At 38.3% G+C, this 21058-nt stretch overlaps 1 protein-coding gene and 1 long non-coding RNA gene across 3 annotated transcripts in view; both read left to right on the plus strand.

Moving 5' to 3' along the window:
• The window catches only part of ATP6V1H (ATPase H+ transporting V1 subunit H), a 287370-nt gene that overhangs the window by 257875 nt on the left and 8437 nt on the right, over positions 1 to 21058 (plus strand). For both annotated transcript variants that reach the window (XM_061448478.1, XM_061448479.1), the window contains 7 exons: positions 273 to 326; positions 3010 to 3107; positions 5098 to 5290; positions 8283 to 8461; positions 9261 to 9386; positions 10841 to 10942; positions 16845 to 16958. In XM_061448478.1, the coding sequence (XP_061304462.1) occupies positions 273 to 326; positions 3010 to 3107; positions 5098 to 5290; positions 8283 to 8461; positions 9261 to 9386; positions 10841 to 10942; positions 16845 to 16958 (866 nt within the window). The remainder of the gene's footprint in view (positions 1 to 272; positions 327 to 3009; positions 3108 to 5097; positions 5291 to 8282; positions 8462 to 9260; positions 9387 to 10840; positions 10943 to 16844; positions 16959 to 21058) is intronic.
• Positions 12591 to 14378, plus strand: LOC133266849 (uncharacterized). The gene is made up of 2 exons (XR_009742536.1): positions 12591 to 12625; positions 14103 to 14378. It is a non-coding gene; the product is annotated as an uncharacterized LOC133266849 (long non-coding RNA).

Raw genomic sequence — 21058 nt, forward strand, 5'->3', positions numbered from 1 at the left:
TCAAATTCTAAGATGAAAATGGATAAAAGTCTTTAGTAAATTCACAAATAAATAAAAATTCTGATATACCAGGGTTGGGTCCAAGCATATTCTTCTAGACACGATGGTTTGTGTGTGGAAATTCGATACAGTAAATTATCATAATATATTACACAGGAAAAGAATCTATTAGATTCTTAATATTTTTATGACTAGAGAGATTGGAGAGTTGAAAGAAACTTGGTGACAACTGTTCTGTAAGCATGATTTTAAAATTTAATTTTTTCTGTTAGAAACTGCGTGGTACAGGGAGTTCTGTGGAAGCAGGAGCAGTCTCCACAACTGATGTGAGTATATCTTTGACATATGTCAATTTGCTGTTTTGGGCAGGTGATATCGACTCACCAGATGAAGGTGCAGAGCTGTTCTGGTGTCTGTAATAGAAAGTACTTCGAATCAGAACTGTACAACAACAGAGTGCCAGGTGATGGCGCCAAGAAACAAAAGTACTTTTAAAATACTGATTTCTCAGAGAATGCTGGCAGTGGAAGCATTTTCCAGATGGGTTTGGGTTTTTAAAACCGTAGAGGTTTTAAAGCTTGAAAAAATAAATGCAATTAATTCAATATTTCAAAAATACTCTCTGTTTAGCACTGAACTTTTTAACTTGTAGAAGAAACCTAACACTTAAGAAGCTCTTGTGATGTGAAGAACTTAGAAAGGGCACGTTAGATATTAAAAGCTAACATTGCCCCTCAACCAGTGTAGCATGAAATGGCAAGAGTGCTTTCAGAGCTGTAAGCTTTTCATATTTAAATAGCTTGAATTTGGGTGAAAACAGCCCTTTTTTGGTATTTATTTGTACTAAATTTTATGTAGTTATAATGGTGGTTGAGCTTGGAAATGAACTGTGGCAGGATGACAAGCACAAGTGATCATCGTAACTGGATTTTCTGTTTTGTTGTGGCACAGCAAGGTGGTTTATTGTGGTTTAATGTTGAGTAGAATTCAGTTTGGTCTTGTTCCTTTTGCAACCTGAAAGTGTTCAGTTTTTCAGAAGACTTAAATATGAACCTGAAATTTTTCTTCTACATGTAGTCATCGCTTTAAAGTTGAATTGCCACCTGACTGGAGTTTAAAATAGAAAAGATGAAAGGCTGTTATGCATGACCTTGGATAAGGGGTAAAACTGTGGCCTGAACATAGGAGTTGAAGTATTTCAGTATTTCATGTACAGAATAGCACGCAGAACCGTTAGGTTTCATTAGGCTGGCAGTCGTTGGTCATACAGCCTTAAAAGAGTAAATAGTTCTACAGCATGCAACACCACTTGCTATGGAACTGTGAGCTCTTCTAACTGTACCACTGCAGGGTTCCAAAGCAGCAGGACTGATAGTGCAGGTATGTTCTAGGATAATTAAGTTGGGTATGTGTTATTTTGACTTTGTTAGTGTTCTGATTGCAGATGTAGCTTATGCAGGATTCCCAAGCAGGTCCTGACTAATTTATTTCAGAGTGAATTACAGCTGCAGTTGTAGCATTTTACACAAGAGATGAGGGCTGGGATCTATTATGAAATTTTAATTATAACAGTATTGAAAGAGAATGCTTTTATGACAGACTCTTTAAAAAAAAAGCTCCAAGTCAGTAGTGCACAAGTTAGTGATGCAGATAAATTAATACATTATTTGATGTGGGAGGGCTACCTGTATATTTATAGCTGGTTAATTTGTATGGTATGTGAGAGTGAACCCAGGAAAATGGATGTTCTGTATGATGATTTGGGCCTAGATGTTCAAACTGAGGTTTTCCGTAAAGGTCTTAATCTCTGATGAGAGACACAGAATGAGTTAATCTTTATATTTTAAATTTTATTTATAGTTTCTTTTCATGTGGTATTGCCTAACTTCTTCACTCCGTTAAATGTTTGAAAGGCTTGACCTTCTATTATGTGAGTGATCTACCATAAGATTTTCAAGACACTTAGTAAAGAAAAAGGATTATAGAGTTAAAAAAAAACAAACCACAATATTTTATCAGCAGCAAATCTGAGTATTGGTGAAGATGATGTCAAAAGTTGACTGAGAACAAATAAAAAAATGCTGCTTTGCTTGTGCCTTGGGATCTCTGTTGCTGTAGTGGGAGGACAATGTTTTGGTCAAAACCCATTTTTGAAGTGCTGCCCATTTTCTGTATTACTGCACAAAAAAAAAAGGAATGCTTTTCAAGATGAAAAGCTGCTTAATGATTCTGTTCTAGTGCCTGTTCATGTAGGAATCTGAATGAAAATAGAGTGCAGTGGTGCATCTTCATGCTTTCCTAATGGGAAAGTTTGTCTTTTCTTAGCACAAGCTTTTAATGAAGAAAAAAATAAAATGCAAAGCTAAACTTTGAGGATGATTTTGCATAATCATTTTTATAATGGTGTTTTGTTTTGTATAAATACACCTCTCATTATGATAAGCATGTTACTTATGGTTTGGCACACACATAGGAAGATACACAATTGTAATGACACCACTGCTGTTTTGTGTTGGAGAATGGGTGTAGGAAGAGCCTGAGTTCAACACCGATTTTTCTACAATGACTTCTAGTAAACTTCTTCAAACTGATAACCAGCTTGCTGATTTATTTCCCAAAGTTTGCTCAATAGAATAACAATTGACTCGGTGGATGAAGACAGAAGACAGCCTTCATTCATAGATACTGCAAGAAGGCATATTCAAATGGGTTATAAAAATTTGTTATGGTAATATAAAATGGTATCACTTGCATAATGCTTCTTTCCTTTTCAAAACTCTTCATTTATGTTTTACTTCCCACTTTTTCTTGTGAGATTATTATTTATTTATTTATTTTAAATAGAGGGATGTAAAGCATTATAATAAGAGTGAGCATGTTTGACTTGGAAATGTCATTGGAGAAATGCATGTTGAAGTATGCCAGTAAAGCCCAGTCTGGAAAACTGAACTTTGGTAGTTATTATCTAACTCTTCTTACAAGAAGTGATATGTTCTTCTCTTCACCTAGAGTTCCCAGTATGTACAATGTGTTGCTGGATGTCTACAGCTGATGCTCAGGGTCAATGAGTATCGCTTTGCGTGGGTAGAAGCAGATGGAGTAAATTGGTGAGCATGTATTTCAATTGATACGGATATACGTACACACACAATAGCACATTTCCCAGTCAGTGACCTCTTTTGGAATAGAACTCTCTTGCAAAAGACAGCTGATCTATTTGAGTACAAAGCCTGTTTGTTTTCAAACATTACTAAAATCAAATAGACAAATGAAACTTGCAGATACAGGTACCAATGTTGAGGAATGACTGAGAACTGCTTTAATAAATATCTGAACAGAAGTATAACTGTTTGTCTTCAGCTAAAGGTTCTTTGTTTATTATTTGAGTAAGGACTAATGAGTTTCTGCTAATCTTTGTCTTTCAGTTTGGAGTTCAGTATGTAAATATTTGTGAAAGGAGAAACATGTTCTAGAGCTATGCCCAAATTTTTTTTTTTTTAATTCAAATGGCTTCAAGTAGGTAATTATCGTCATAAATAGCTCTGTGTAAGAATAGGAAGTTGTCACCCTATTTAAGAAATGCTTGTCTATATGTAACTTTTCTGTTGTGCGTGCCTCTATTTGGGTTGGTGGAAAAAATACCCCCTATGCTGAAATGGAGAAAAATCAGAAGTTGTCTATGAAGTGAAAGTTCAAATGATGGTCACGTGTGTCAAGGTGACACTATGGAAACAAACTTTTCCACCAAAGAAGCTTTTTATTGTTATTTTTTTAATAGTGTTAGCTATTTTGGAATGCAGCTGTAAATTGCTTATTAAATTTTCAGAACTTCAGCTGAGCAAGGCTTCTGCATGATTTCTTCTTGGAGATCTTGTGATACTATTTGTTGTTTAGCAGTGCTCTGTGTATCTGTGATGTGTTGTATTTATTAGCTGTTTTCTGACAGCTCACTTGTTAAATAATGACTACTTTAGCTCATTTCAGACACTCCTGTGAAGAGATACAGTTAAGGAAACGAGTTGAATTTGCATAGATTTTGTTGTGTCTGTTTACTCCTTCTCCTTCATAACTCTGAAAGGGTAGTTATGTGTTTCTCCATTTCCCCTAGAATGACAAATAATGCTGTAAACATGCCAGTAGAAAAAGTCTCAGTGAACTTGAAGATGGATACAGTACATCAGTTCACATGGGTGTCTCGGGTTCAGCAGCAGCATTCATTTTTCTCCTTCTTAGTAGCTGGTGCAGTGCTGTGTTTTTGACGTTCAGCCTGGGAACAGCACTGATAACACCGATGTTTTTAGTTGCTGCTCAGTAACGTTTACTGTGACCAAGGCCTTTCTGAGTCTCATGCTCTGCCAGGGAGGAGGGGAAGCCGGGAGGAAACAGAAAGAGGACACCTGACCCAAACTAACCAAAGAGGTATTCCATACCACAGCACGTCATGAGATAAGAACAGTCCAGTAACTAAGGTATAACACAAATCATTAGTGCTTCCACCAATAGTAATAATGATAAGGGAAATAACAAGGGAAGAGAATACAACTGCTCATCACCCACCGACCAATGCCCGACCCGAGCAGCGATCTAACCCTGGCCAGTTTATATACTGGGCATGATGTGCTGTGGTATGGAATACCTCTTTGGTTAGTTTGGGTCAGGTGTCCTCTTTCTGTTTCGTCCCGGCTTCCCCTCCTCCCTGGCAGAGCATGAGACTCAGAAAGTCCTTGATCATAGTAAATGTTACTGAGCAGCAGCTAAAAACATCGGTGTTATCAGCGCTGTTCCCAGGCTGAAAGTCAAAAACACAGCACTGCACCAGCTACTAAGAAAGAGAAAAATTACTACTACTGCTGAACCCAGGACACTGGGAAAAGCTGTCATGGCTGTAAGGCTAGGGAGAAAATAGCTGTATCTTCAAAAGATGGCTTTCTGAACAAGCTGCTTGCACAATGGTAAATACTAGTACAGTATTACTGTGAAGTAAATACTGTGAAGCATGCTTTGTATGCTCATCCTCAGCAGCTCTTTCCAATAAACTCCTGTTAACCACTTTTAATGTTTCAGGGTGGTTCAGTGTATGTTATGTTAATCTTTCAGTATCATGGGGGTCTTGAGCAACAAATGTGGATTCCAGCTCCAGTATCAGATGATTTTCTGTGTGTGGCTGCTGGCATTTAGCCCTCAAATGTGTGAATATCTCCGGCGGTATAATATTGTTCCAGTGCTGTCAGATATTCTTCAGGAGTCTGTCAAAGAGAAAGTAACTAGAATCATCCTTGCAGCATTTCGTGTAAGTATCTGTTGACTGCAATCCCACTGTGCTTCTCTCTCAAATGCGGAGGTCTCAGATGTTGCTGATGCACAGCTGTTTCTGCTGGACTGTATCAGTAAAGTGGATTGAAAGCTTAATTCTACTTTTTAATTTTTTTATGAACTGAGTTTTGCTACAGGTAAAAGATATGCTATTTCAGGTATAGAAGTCTGTTATGCAATGTCTTTCTAAAATAGTCGACTAAAGAAATCTGCTGAGAAGCACTAGTGATTTCCCTTCTTCAGTTCAAGATTTCGTTTCTACTGGTACTAGTGTAAAACACTAGCTACTAATACTTGATAAACTTATCCTTATGAAGCTTTAATTAAAAAAATATTATTTTAAACACATTTGTCCAGCTGACTGACTTAGAAATTATTTGTATCTGCTAGTCCAAAACACTTTTCTTGGTGGCTCTATGAAGATTAATGAGAATATCGATGTAAAAGCAATTAGTTGACTTCTTGTGTCCATTGCTGGTCCTATTTAAGATAATTTGGAATAACTGAGCCACTGAGGCTCAGTGTTTTCAATGTGAGAGTACCAGTTTATGTTCGTTAATGCTAATTGTGCATGTGCACATAGTTTTATGTGTATGCTTGTCAAGTGTCCTGTATGTAATACAGGAATGTTATAACAGCTTGTAATCCTGTTTTAAAACAGGATTTTTATCCTGAATAGATGTAGACATTGGAAACTGTTTTCCTCGGTGTTGATTATGTTCCAGTAGGAGATGTTGCAAGCAGATTAGAATGGCAAGAGCAGAACTGTTGCTTAGTGACTTGTTGATTAGCAATAATAAGCTATGTGGAGGGGCTTACTCTGTAACTTAGTCTCTAGCCAAAAGCATTTGCCACTTAGAAAAATTTCTGTTCAAAGCAGTTGGTGGCATGAGGTATTCAGTAGGGGCTATTCTTGTTATGCAGACCTCTGTAGATGTCCTAGTGTTCTTTAGGATCTTAATGTTAGGATTACACATGGGTATATAGCAAGAGAACTTGGGAAGGGCAGGGGCAAGCTGAGGGGCTCAGTGAGTCCTAAAAAGTAGGAGAAATAATTGCCAGTTCTTAAATTTTGTGTGTTTTACAAGAGGAGACAAAAATTAAACATCCTTTTAATGAATAAAGGCTAAGAAAGAGTAAGATGGTTCTGTTCCAGGCTTCAGGGAAATTAACTTAGCTTTTTTTTTTCTTCAACATTAAAGACTAGTGTTGGCATGAAAATGAGGTTATAAACTGGGAGCCAAGAAATAATAGATTAGAAATTAGACATCAGACCTGTGAGTTCTAAAGGGAAGTTAAAATATGTAGCAGAGGCAAAATAGCCCTTTTCATTTTTTTATTTTGGGAGGGGGGAGGTGAATTGCATAAAGGACTGGGCTTGATGACTCCTCTGATCATCCCTACTGCTTGTGCATTACTGAAGGTATGTCGTGAGTCTTGGAAGCTTACATATGTCTCCTCTACTACTTGATTTCTCCAAATCTGACCTGTTTTGTTTTTCTTCTGTAAAGCAACTTTGAATCAATTATGTTACCTATTAAAATATGGGGGTGTTTTTCCCTCATTTTTTGTACTTCTGTCTTTTATGTGTTTCCTACCTGCAGCTCATTTTGTACCTTAAGATTTATTTTTTTTTATCACTGAATAGTTTACTGATCCATTCTGTTTAGTTATGTGTTCGTGTTTATACTCTCCTAACTTTATCTGCTCCTTCGGCTTATTGAATATATTGTTCTTGAAGATTCATTATTTGTTCTTTTGTGCTCATTAGCACTTTAACTCCAAATAATTTAGCATTACTTTCTGTAAATTACCTTTTACTTCTCAGTTCTCTTACTGAAATAGGAATGTGGGGTTTTGCACATTAAAGCAGGACTATGACTTCCTTTCAGTATGCAAGTTTTAACATTTACTTGCAGTGTTCTTGCAGCTGATATGGTGTCTGATATCTTAGAAACCTGAAGAGTAATGGTTCTGTGACATGAATGAGGATGGTGGAGTCAAAGTCCTTCTGTATTGTTTCTTTGCTTATGCTGGTAGATGTTAGGCTTTATATAAACACGTGTTCTGTTTGTTAAGGACTTTGTCTTTTATATGGAATCCATGTTTTCAGCTTTATCAAAAAGCGCAGGTGTCTAGCTCTGAACAACAAAATTTGAGGCTGATTAAATAAATGAGACTGAACTTGGCTATTGCATTCTGTGCGTGTAATTCCAGTCTTACCAACAAGCTTCAGTTTGAGTAAAAATGTTTAGCTGGAATACTGCCAAATTCAAAAGAAGCTGTTCTAATCCAGATGGTAACTCTTGAGTTGGAAAGGTGACTTCAGATTGTTTTTTGTTTATGGGTATTCTTTTTTTGGTGGGGGTTGACAGGGGGAGGCTTTCCTGCTTTGTGCTATTGCTGCATAGAAATATAAAATGATAATCCCAGATAAAAGTAGTTGCTTATAGCAGATAATCTGGGATTTGGGATATAAACTTGGCCTTTTTCTTTGATTAGTCTTTGTAGTCAGCCCAATTTGATCTGGAAAATGATGAAAGCAGGTGCATTAATACTTTCTAGTATTGAAGGTAGGACACAATCTAGGGGGGAAAAAGTGTAAATGACCTAAGTTGAATTCAGTAGTGGTTTTGTTTTCCAGCATATAGGGTTGCTTTACTTCCACCTTGCAAGACAGAGCCTTTTTTTTTTTTTCTTTTTGTGATAAGTTCCTGTTCATCTGCTGTAGTGACAGATACGGATGCTCCTCCTGCATTGTAAGGTCAGTCCTAGGCAATTTATGCTACTAAACGTAGGTTTAAAGCAGCCACTGTGTGGCAGACTCATACTTTACTTCTTTGGAATGATTATTTTGGGGAAGTGGCCAATTCTGTCAATAAATTAAAAAGCAACAATAAGAATTTCTTAAAAATAACTGCTTTGTTTCAAAGTAGTCTGGTCTTAAAGTGATTTTTTTACTTCCCTAGAATTTGTTAGAGAAATCTACTGAGAGAGAAACTCGCCAAGAATATGCTCTTGCCATGATTCAGTGTAAAGTTTTGAAGCAGCTAGAGAATCTGGATCAGCAGAAATATGATGATGAAGACATAAGTGAAGATATCAAATTTCTACTGGACAAGCTTGGTGAGAGTGTGCAGGACCTTAGGTATGCTTTGCAGTGAGAACTTTTTTTTAAAAAAAAGCAATTATATGAACATTGGTAATTTTTTGTTTATTTTTTAAGGCTAAATAACATACAGAATTAGGATATATAAATGCTAGTTGATAAGGTAGAGCATACAGAGATGCTGGTTGTAGATAAAAGTTTCATATTCTAAGTGTGTATTTACAAGCTGAATAGGAAATAAATCTTCACTTTTGGCTGCATCATCTTTGTAACTGATAAATTGTTAAAGGATGTCAGAGGAATCCTATAGAAGTTCCAGTCTAAGCTGAAGACTACCTGATTAGCATATATTTTGCTGTCCAGATAAACTGAAGTTTTTGTTAGTGTTTGCCTAGTTCTTGCTCTTATGCATAAATTGAACTGCATATTGTAGTTCATGTCAAAGGTTTAATTGGATGAAAGACAAGGACTGGGGTCCGTGGTTGAGGAAGTTAAATCCTAGAAAAGGGGCGAAACAGCCAGTTAAGTTCCTTAATGCTGTGGTTGTGTGGCTTGTTTTTTCCTCTATTTGCTTGTTTTTCTTCAGGAATTGTGTTTTGGAGTGGGTGGAGAGGTATGTTTGAAAACAAATTTTTCTCTTTCATGCCTTTCGTTATTTTTAAAGTGTTGAACTTTCAGACAGGGCACAGTTCTTGTGCTCTGCAGAGAGATGACTTTCATATTTGTTACAGCAAGTTGTGTTCCACCTTTGTCTTGATAGGGACGAGCTTGGGCACACAGTTCAAACTATGTTCGTAGAAGCTTAGCCAATACTTCATTTAGGTCTTATATGTTGCAGCTCCTTCGATGAGTACAGTTCTGAGCTCAAGTCAGGAAGGCTGGAGTGGAGTCCTGTACACAAGTCTGAGAAGTTTTGGCGGGAGAATGCTGTAAGACTAAATGAGAAGAATTATGAGCTACTCAAGTAAGTTTTTAAGTCTTGAATAACGGAATTCTTTAATATTTTCTGTTTAACTGAACCTGTATCTAATGTTTTGTGTTTGAACATGAAGTAATGTCTAGAATGAAAGCAAGTCAGAACATCTTGCTATTTTTAGAATATATGGTTCTTATTCATGGCTAGTTTTGTTCAGAAGTAGAATTGTTTATTTGCTTTTACTGGGCAAAATGTATGGATGATGATGGAGGTTGTACATCTAACTTAACTTGCATACAAATTTGTGCTGTTGACTCTTTTTATGCTTTCACTTGAAAAAACAGCTAGACTAACTGATGCAATTAAAAAACTTTTACCATACCTTAGTCTTAGTTTTGTGTTATTGTTGATCTGTGTAATGATCTCCTATCTTTTGAATACTTGTGGATTGAAGCTCTGTCAGCACTCCATGGAAGATCTGACTTGCTGCATTTCATTGCAGTCTGATTATTTTGTCTTGAGACTGTATTTGATACACATAGATTGTTAGATTAAGTGAAGCTGAAGCTCATCTTTCTTTTTGGAGTTAAGGACTTATTTGCTGGCTTCTGAAAGTATGTACTCTACAGATGTCTAGGCTTTAAGCAGCTTGTAAGAGCTCTCAGATATTTAATTGTGTTGTTATTAACTGCTAATGTGTTGTTCTTCTTGTTGAGCATTTTCTAATAAGTGCCAGACCTAACAGAAATTGGCAGTCTTGAGCTGAGAGTTGTTCATGGTTGTACAAACCAAAGAACTCGGTGTGCTGCTTTGTTCTCAACTGCCACAATGCCTTTTAATTTTTAAATAGTTCTGTGTGACAGTGTTTTCCAAAAAACTTTGCCCTTTTTCATCCTCTCCTGCAAGAGCAAGGTTACTGTTAGAAGGTGAGGGGAAGAACAGAGCTGGAGAAAGGCTGATAGATAGCAGGCTTGTCATACCCGCCTTGCTGTGTCACCAGCAATGTCGCCTTACCGCTCTCTGAATCCATAGCGTTTGATCCTGGGTGCAGGAGCTGGGAAAAGCATGCAAGCAAGACTGGGGTCTGTTGTATAACAAAAGCAGCATCATCTGTTGGCCTTGTGTAGGCATTGTGCTTGTGTCCCACCCCTGTTCCAGTCTGTAAGTGTTTATACGTTTGAGAAGTACAGCTGATCTTGAACTCAAACCTGCTGGTCTTGAAACATCCGTATAAAAAAAGGGGATACCTTGTAAACCTTAGGTATAGGTATTTGTAGATATAGCTCACTAAACTCAATCTAGTGAATGCTTTAATTCTGTTAACTAGGGCGGGATCTCCATTGTTTTAAGTGCAACTGCATATTTGGAAAAATTTCTATTCTAGCTTTGCTGTTTAGGTGACTTGTATTTTTATGGTTACAGACTTTTTTATTTTAAGCTTAAACCCAAAGCAAAACCCCAAACAGAAACCTGGGACTTGATTGTTTCAAATCCTTTCTTAGAATCCTGACAAAACTTCTGGAGGTTTCTGATGACCCACAAGTGCTGGCTGTAGCTGCTCATGATGTGGGAGAGTACGTACGACACTATCCCCGGGGGAAACGGTGAGAAAAATGCCAACATGTTGTTACTTATGAGACTAGCTAGAGTATATCCTTTGCTTGTGGCTTTTTTTGTGCATTTATATTAAAATATGCTACATAGGGGTTGCAGGTTGTGTTTAAGTTTAATTCACTAGGAAGGTGCGAAAACACAAACTAGATCAGGTGAGAAAATACAGACAAGATCTTTGGCTTAATGTATTTCAGTGTCTCTTAACAGTGATGGGAACCTATGACTATAAAGAAATCTTGAGTTGTTTAGACTAAAGCAAAAGACATGAACCAGAAGAAATTAGAAGAACTACCAGGAATTTAAGCAACATGATTCTTACCTTCTATTATGACTTATTGAGCTTACAGTAGGGATGGACTATGTCAATGATTAAGTCTATTTTGTGAATTAAAACTACAGATGCAAGATTTCTTTTCTCACAAACAATTGCTATTGTAATTTCAGTGATGCTAGCACGTATTCAGTTATCAGTCTTCTATTTTACCATGTTTTCTTTTAGCTACACAAATACACATTTTAATGAAAGTGTTAATGTTTATTGTCAGCCTGAATTCCTGTCAAAATACACAAACAGACATTTCTGCATATTTTTTTTTTTAAACCTGGGAGCAGAGATATTTGCTGAATAATTGCATCTCTAAGGTAAATGGAGACCACTGAAGCAGAAAGGGGCTTTTGGATTTTGCAGGAATTGTGCTCATCAGTCACCCAAAGGGACATGTGACTTAATTTTTGCAGCAAAGTAGTGGTCTGTTTCTGATTTCTGCATATAGTTTAATGGGGAAGATGAGAATGGTCTCCTAGGCTTGTTGGGAATTTCATGAACACTTCAGTCTGCTGTCCTGGTAGTAGGAGAAACATGAACAACAGACTGAAACTTCATGCTGTATGTATGCTAAAAACATTTATTCACTTAGAAAAACTCACAGCCTTTGTAGTCTTGTAAGCATCTTGAACTGAAGATATTTTTAAAATATTGGAACAAATTAACTGGGTTTTGCTAATTAGCTCCCGTGTCTTCCAAAAGAGTTTATGACAACTGCTATTTGGAGGGAAAACAAGATACTCTTCAGTAAGGTGTAAACTTGCACTGCTGCCTGCAAGTAGCAAATCTGAAGAAGCTTTGCTACTGGATGCTCCTGTTTTGAGCTGAAACCATTTTATTAGTGATTTGCATAATATTTAAACAGTTTGCACACATCTGTCCAAATGTGGCATAATGCTTGGGCTAGTTTGGCCATGCAGTTGCTGCACCAAAGCAGTGAAGTCAGATAAGTGGATGAACAGGACTTGCATCTCCATCTGTAGTTGGGAGAAAGTACTGCTGGTGGGACCACAGCTCTGCTCAACTGTCAGGGTGTTAAACCTATTCAGAAGTGCATCAACCTTTGAAGAGAGTGGTCACTAGCAAATAAAAACTATTATACTACTATTCTGACCCACACTCTTTTATCAAATTCTTATACTTCAGCTGCTTTCTACTTACAGACTTGGCTTATTTAACTTTGTGTTCTGATGGACAAACTAAAATGCATCAATCTCTTTCTTTTAAATAATTTCCTTTGTAATATAGTGTATTCTTACTAAGCATGACATCAGCAATTTTAGGACTAAAAGCTTAAAATACCTGAGCACTATATATGTCAGTTCCCACATCAATTTCTTACCATGATGTATAGAATCATAAGAATAGTTAGGGTTGGAAAGGACCTTAAGATCATCACGTTCCAGCCCCCCTGCCATGGGTAGGGACACCTCACACTAAACAGTGTCACCCAAGGCTCTTTCCAACCTGGCCCTGAACACCACCAGGAATGGAGCATTCACAACTTCCCTGGGCAACCCATTCCAGTGCCTCACCACCGTTACAGTAAAAAACTTCCTCCTTATATCCAATCTAAACTTCCCCTGTTTAAGTTTTAACCTGCTACCCTATGAAGAGTCCCTCTCCAGCATCCCTGTAGGCCCCCTTCAGATACTGGAAGGCTGCTATGAGGTCTCCACGCAGCCTTCTCTTCTCCAGGCTGAACAGCCCCAACTTCCTCAGCCCGTCTTCATACGAGAGGTGCTCCAGTCCCCTGATCATCCTCGTGGCCCTTCTCTGGACTTGTTCCAACAGTTCCATGTCCTTTTTATGTTGAGGACACCAGAACTGCACACAATACTCCAAGTGAGGTCTCAGGAGAGCAGAGTAGAGAGGCAGGATCACCTCCTTCGACCTGCTGGTCACGCTCCTTTTGATGCAGCCCAGGATACGGTTGGCTTTCCGGGCTGTGAGCGCACACTGAAGCTGGCCCATGTTCATTTTCTCATAGACCAACACCCCCAAGTCCTTCTCCGCAGGGCTGCTCTGAATCTCTTCTCTGCCCAACCTGTAGCTGTGCCTGGGGTTGCTCTGACCCAGATGTAGGACCTTGCACTTACCATGGTTAAACTTCATAAGGTTGGCATCAGCCCCCCTCACAAGCGTGTCAAGGTCCCTCTGGATGGCATTCCTTCCCTCCAGGGTATCAACCGAACCACACAGCTTGGTGTCATCGGCAAACTTGTTGAGGGTGCACTCAATCCCACTGTCCATGTCACCAACAAAGATGTTGAGCAAGACCGGTCCCAACACCGATCCCTGAGGGACACCACTCGTTACTGGTCTCCAGCTGGACATTGAGCCATTGACCACAACTCTTTGCATGCAGCCATCCAGCCAGTTCTTTATCCACTGAGTGGTCTACTTATCAAATTGATGTCTCTCCAATTTAGAGACAAGGATGTCGTGTGGGACAGTGTCAAATGCTTTGCACAAGTCCAGGTAGATGACATCAACTGCTCTATTCCTGTCCATCAGTTCTGTAGACACCAAATTGGTCAGGCAGGATTTCCCCTTAGTGAAGCCATGCTGGCTGTCACCAAGCACCTTGTTGATTTTCATGTGCCTTAGCATGCCTTCCAGGAGAATCTGCTCCAAGATTTTGCCGGGCACAGAGGTGAGACTGACTGGTCTGTAATTCCCTGGGTCATCCATTTTCCTCTTCTTGAAAATGGGGGGTCTTCGGGAACTTCACCTGACTGCCATGATTTTTCAAATATGATGAATAGTGGCTTAGCAACTTCATTTGCACAGCTCCTTTAGGACCTGTGGATGGATTTCATCAGGTATAGTTTACTCCTCCCAGGTCTGGCTGGCATTTCACACTCTTATTGCATGACTCACTTTGAGAGTGGAAGCTCTTCATTGGTTTAGAAGAATAACAGAATGCAAATGTCTTAAATGCTTTTTTCTGTTAAGTGTTTATCCTTAACTCTTAACTGGATTGTCCTTCTGCCTTCGAAGGTTGCAGAGGTGAATTCGAACCTAAAACTTCTTGAGTTTACCTGCTGCACGCAGTGGAGACTTAGAGTAGCAGTTCTGGCTAACCTTTCCCTTTGTCTGACAAAAGAAAATGTTTGTTAAACTTAAGTGCTACATTTTTGCTTGTCTGTTCTGTAGTGGTGTCAGCTTAAATAATTTTAACTTGCCTTTAAAATTGCACATTGAGGGTCAGGTTCTCAAGGCAGTAGCACTGTGGACTTCTAATGAGGCTCAGCCACGTGTGTTTTTAACAGTGTAACAGCAGAGATGCAGTATGGCATTGGTGTTTCCCATCACTGAAAGTAAATGCAGGCTAGACATCAGCCTCCAGTACAACTTCCATGTGGCCCAAGGGTTACTGCTATGCAAGATAAACACTTTCAGTCACTTGAATGCTGTGAACATGGGTTTTATGTTTTGCATGTACAAGAGATTGACTCCTAGAGCCATTCCATTGTTTTGTTTGTGATTTAGAAACAGCTTAACTGTGTTCCCTTTTTTATCTTGGTCTCCTTTTAGATATGTAGTGTGGATTTTATATTATTATTGTCTCCTATAATGGTCTAAACTGTTTTCATTTGTCATCATCTTCTGTTTCCTTTTCCTCCCTTTAAATGGGCTGTGTTAAAATCTGGCTCTTCAGCACTCAGAAACTTTTTTGACTTGTCACTGTTTTAGCTTGGTGCACTGTTATTATGGGGAACTGCAGAAGTTGTGCACGAATCATAACCGGCTCACTGGGGTCTGTTGCTGTTGTAAAGTAAGTGGTAGCTGAGGACAGGGAAAACAGAACAGTAGTGTTTTGCGCAGGTTTGGAACTTGAAGGAGTGGTATTAACTGTGAACCTTCCTCACACTTTCTTTCCTGTGGGTATAAAACACATGTCTGGGAAGGGATTTGTACCATTAGGCAGTGTTATGCAAGAATGCTGTTCTCTGGCTCGTCATATTCTTAGCCATAATTTCAGTGATGTACTGTCATCTGAAATATCCTATTACCATTTGTGATTATAGGCTTTTAACTTTTCATTTTGATCCTTGTGTGTTCTTAATGTAAGGAAGCTTTTGAGTTTAATGCCTTATTTTACCTCGGTTCCTGAAAATTCCGTGTTTAAGTCAGTGTTGTAATGTGGAAAAAATTCTTGTTTGTGTTTCGTAGTCTTGTCCTCGTGTGCAGTGGTTTTATATTTAAGTCATAAAAATGTGAGGCAGCTTAAGGCATAAACAGGCTTTTTTGACTCTGTTACATTGCTAATAATTTTTTGAATTCTCAGCCATGATTTTCCAGCTTAAAACAGTTGCACTTCTCTAAATGCATTCGTGTTGTATGCAGCATCCTCATATGTTTTGATATTTCTGGGAAATAATATTCCTTGTGTTCTCCAGGATGGAGTCATGAAGTGAAACGGGAAATTCTCTTTTTCGTACCCATGCTACATTTTTATACTTGTTATGCAGTTTGCAAAAATGTGTTGTGCAGCAGTAATGCATTAATTTGGCCATGAAAAGAATAGTAATAAAAGCAGATAGCTAATGCAAGTTTAGAATGGCAGGATAACACCAGGTTAATAGTAATGCAAAGGATAGTCTCTTCACAGGATATTATGTTTAACTGCTCAGAGACCTGTGAGAGAACTGATGTAAAAAACCATATGTTAGTCAGTGAGTAATCAGTTCATATATTCCTTGCAAATTCTCTCCAACCTTTCTTTGTTATGACAGACCAAAATGTTGCATGTAGAGTGTCATCTGGGTGGTGGTAGTTTTTCAAGTTTTAAGTGTATTGCTTTCCATATTTTTTTAAGAGATGATATATTCATGGCATGATAAAAGGTTTCATCAGTATTTTGTGTGGGATTTGCTATAGCTATTAAAAAGTTACGGCTGACTACTGTGGTAAAGTTTGTAGTGAAAGATGAGCTCAAGCGTGTGATTTTTCTGGAAATGGTACCTTAGCAGCCAGTTCTGCATCGTGTACAGGAATAGCTGTGGCTCTAGTACAGTTTGAATGTCAGGAAACACTGTGAGGTGTACCAGCTGGGTGATTTAACAGGTGTTAGTGTGTTGACAAGCATTTTTTCTGGATTAGGCACTGCTGGACTGGACTGAGGCTTTAGTCTTGCGAAAAATGGAGTGACGTGGTTATCATCAGTTTATCGAGGGGAGGGCATTACCTCCTCCTAAGTAATCATAGCTAGTTCAGTACCCTGCCAACTGTCTCAAACCAAGCTGGATGAATAACCTTCTATGAAAAGGGCTTCTTCCTGGATCGTTGTTTATTTCAAAACTTATGGAAATAAATAGTGGGTAGCAAAGAGGAGTCCAGTACAAACACTTTCTGATGCTGTCAACTCTTGAAAAAACATTAAATTCATAGCTAGTATGAGAGATCTGCATTGGTAATGTGTCAAATAAGACGTATATGTTAGGAAACAAGCAGTTTTAACAAATATTATGTGACTTAACCTCTTAATGCCTTGAACATGAGATGATTGGGTAGGATAGCTGAAGTAACATCAATAAAACTGCTCCCCTTCTCTCTTTCAGAGTGATTGAACAACTTGGTGGTAAGCAGTTGGTAATGAACCACATGCATCATGAAGACCAGCAAGTTCGTTATAATGCACTACTGGCTGTGCAGAAGCTGATGGTTCACAACTGGTATGTGATTAATTAATATATATGATTAGTTAATATACTACTAACACTGAGAAATATTTGATGTGGGGAGAGGATTCAAGACAAGAGATTTCTTTAAGGGGGAATAACAGTTTTATATGGTAAGACTGCAATTTTAAATGATAGAGCAATATGATGCTGTTATGTAAGATCTTAGCTAGTTTTTCTGTGTATTTTGGTTGCAGTTTGAGTAGCTTCACCTTGCATGATTGAGTGTCACAAGAGTAATTTACTGTATTTCATCTTATCTGAACTGCTTAATGTTCAGCATGAACTGTAATTTAGGCTTGCAGTTGTTCGAGTACTTAATTGACAGTTGCTTTTCCAAATGCATGCCTGACCATTCTTTTGTATTGTTCTTTGCTCTAGTGCTTTTCCCCCACCTATGCTGTTATTTTCCTGTTGCTGTTTTAAGGGGCGTAGGTACAATTTTTCTTGAACTCCTGGGGTAGCAGAAGCTTATGGTCTGGTTGATTATGTGAAGTGGAAAATCATTTGTTGGTATCTCTTTCATCAGTTGCTGAGAATAGCATTTGAAGTGAGGTTTTTCTTTCATTGTTTCTTGACTAGTTCTCTAATAAAGCTCCAAAACCCCAAGTTCTGGTTTGCTCTGCCACAGAACTTGCTGGTGGGTGATGCTGCCTTTCCACAGAGCACAGGACCTTTCTAGTGAAGAGTTGAAGGACCAAAGATCTGAAAAACTTCAGTGTTTGTGAAATAACTTAGTTTAACTTGCCAAACTAATTAATTATGCTAAGCATAAAGCATGGAGAGTTACAAATATTAATTAGGATTTCTTAATCTGGTTATTAATTATGATTTCACCAAAGGTGACATTTCCAATTTGGCATTACCTTAGAAAGATAAAACGCAACAGTACATCTGAGTATATTTAAACATAGATGTTGAGCTAAAAACAACTAATTTGATTTTGAATTTAAATGACCTTTTATTTCTGAAGAGCTTGGTGATTGGAAGTACCTACAATTTCTGTCAGCCTTCTCACTTCTGACACAATATGATCTTTTTAAAAGGCTGAGTAGTGGTGATGCTAACAGTGTGAAAGTGGTAGGGAACAAGGTTTATCAAGCACATTCTGACTACTGAAGATGGTCTAGCAAGGCTGACAAAAACTCGTGTCCGCTCTCCCTGCAGTGTATCTTCTATAAAAGAAAGATGGTTTTCTCCCTTTTTCTTCTGAAGAATGTTTTTTTTACTCTCATGCATGTTAGCTTTCTAATATAACATTAGTTTTCTAATATAACGTCATTCTAATATAACAATATATTGCTTCCTCCCTCTTTCATACTGTGGGAACTTTCCATAGCAGAGAAACACACATTTAAATAACCTACTGTATCAAATTCAGAATTAATATTCTCCACCTGTAACAACAACTTTGGTTAAAAATACTGAATGTATTGAGTATTTTTTAACCAAATACGAGTGTGTGAAGATGGAGACACAATGTGTGGCTGAGTGCAACCTAATTTGGGGTCTTTAGTGAATGTTACACTCCAATCTGCTTCTCAGTTTGTTGATATGCTTATTTCTCACTGTGCTATTCTCATATTTGAATCACTGAGTATTATAAACCAACAATAGCTAAATAGAGATTACAGTGTTGAAGGCTTAGTTACTGAATTTACCTTCTGCAGGGGGGACAGGTCTTGTGTGTCCTGATGTCTTGAAAATCTGGTAATAAAAGTACAAAGCTCTGGTCTTTCTCCAGCATAAATCTCACTGGTAGTAAGTTTTCCTGGATGCCTAACCTGGCTTTTTCTCATTTTCAAGTTAAGCATACTAATTTTAAGAATATCACATCAGGTCTTCTAGATTTGTCTTGGTTTTTTAATGGTGTGAACATTTCTGTGTGTGCTTTTCAGTTAGTGAACCTTTAGACTTGAGGCAGAGATTACAATTGCATCTGGTTTCAGACCTTCAGACATGTCAACAAAAAGGATCTGTTTAAGTGCCATTTTCAGATTAATATTGTCATCTCTCTAGGGAGTATGTTCTTACTTAATTCTTACTGCATCAGGCCTCTGGGATGCATTGTCCTTGGTTCATATTTGACAAAGCATGTTCCCCTTGGAATGCACATGAGGTAGCTTGAACTGAGGAAATGACGCATTGTTTGTATGTGGGAAGCTAGATCTGTCTTTGTATAGATCTGGCTTTTGATGTGTGTCAGGATCTCTTCTGTTTTATAGCTTGTGTGGGGAGAAGAGAGAGCAGAGCCTTCTGACTGCTGCACAGTGCAGTTCAAGTGTCTACTTATTTAGCTTTGCTTTATCGTAAGATGGGTTACTCAGCAGCTTAAAGGTTTTGCTTATCTTGCTCTTCAGAACTGGGGAAACAATAAGCCTTTTTCTCCTTGCTTCCACATGTGTTGGAATTCAGTTACTTCATTCAGAGGAATTGTTTCTTAACTTGAGCTTAATTGGCATGGAACAACTCCGCATTACTATTTGTGACATTAACCTGACTGCCTCTGTCCTGCATTTCCTAGCCCTGCAGGCTAACCAAGGGAAGGGTTAGAAAATGCTTGCTTTGCCAGGCTCAAGCTTTGGAGCCTAGAGCAGCAGAACAAGGAAAACCTTTGGTACCTGACCCAAGTGTCATGGGACAGCTAAAGTGGCATTCTGTTTAAAAATTAGCTGTATCATTAAACTGCTAATAACTCAATTTGAAGACAATTAACTCCTAAGTAATTTGAATAGTTAGGTACAAGCTGCTCAAGTTGCTTTTCCTTAGGGGTTTTTAAGACAGGGCTAAATGGGGTGAATTCAGACTGTCAGGCATTCTATTAAATGGTGAAGCTGGGTTGGCAAAAGCAGTAACTGCTGTCAGCCTTTCAGATGAGGTAAGTTCAGGTGAAATATTCTAGTTACATTTGCACGTTAAACGATCATGCACTTGAAGCAGGGAGCAAAGCTATATTTGTAGCCTTGCTTAATGTCTTTAAATGGTAATTAATCCTGTGTTTTAATCTCACTTGCACTGTGTTAGTCGTGGCACTCCATGCTGATGGTAAAAACCTGTTATTGGCAGATGGAGGAGTTTGGCATGGCAGTGATGGTGCAATTTTTTTGTGTACGTCCTATTCAAGTCGTGCTTTCACTATCTATGAGAAACATCATCTCCTTATTCCTTGCCTTTGCTGATGTTTGGTGGCAATACCTAACTTGACCATTTTAGTATTAGGAAGTAGCTTTGGGAACCTTGTGCTGGTTGGAACAATGTTTTTAATGATGTGTACTTTAAAAGAATCAAATAATTCTAAGTTGACAACGCTTACATATATCACTTTAAAGAAACCCAATATGTGAATCTATACAGATGAAGCACATGTCTTTCATGTGCTTCATACACAACATTTTTCTGAACTTAAGGGATGGGATGCTGTGACTCAAAGCACCTACAGTTAGAAGCCCAAGTCCCTTCTGTGAGCTGTGGAACACAGCACTTTGTTTTCAGGGCAGTGCAAAGCAATTTCAGTGCCTGAAGTAGATCAGTGGGAATAATCTCTTGTCTTTAAGATTTGTGAACCTGTAGTCTCCTGGCTTCATTCTAAAGTCATTAATTCTATCCTTCTATTACTTCACTAAAATAAGAGCTAGATGAATTCTAGATGTTCTGCATTTAATGAACTAATTTATATAAGCTAATGAAATAATTTATGTTTGACCTTACCAGTCATCAAGAGCATAGTGCATTAGACTTGCTTGTCTCCTAGCCAGGTTAGGCTCAGGAAAAGTTTGCTCATGACTCGTGTAGTAAGTGCACCATATTACTTTAGTCTTGCTCTGCCAGTAGCAGTGCTGTTTGGAGCTGGGGACCAAGGATCAGAAATAAAAAGAGAATCATTGGAGTATCCAGCCTAGCTGACATGCAGAGATGGATCATGTATGCTCTTCTTGTGAATGTAAAATAAAATGCAGTGGCTTAACCTCTGTAGCTAAAATGAGCTATTTGCGTTCACCACACAAAAAAAGGTGTGGACAGGCTGGAAAGGGTCCAGAGAAGAGCCACAAAGATGATCAAAGGACTGGGAAGCCATGTGAGGAAAAGCTGAGAAC

Source organism: Pezoporus flaviventris, unplaced genomic scaffold (assembly GCF_033815535.1).
Source record: "Pezoporus flaviventris isolate CSIRO_AGI_PZ_B2104156 unplaced genomic scaffold, CSIRO_AGI_Pfla_v1 ptg000007l, whole genome shotgun sequence".
In the NCBI taxonomy this organism is placed as follows: Eukaryota; Metazoa; Chordata; class Aves; order Psittaciformes; family Psittacidae; genus Pezoporus; species Pezoporus flaviventris.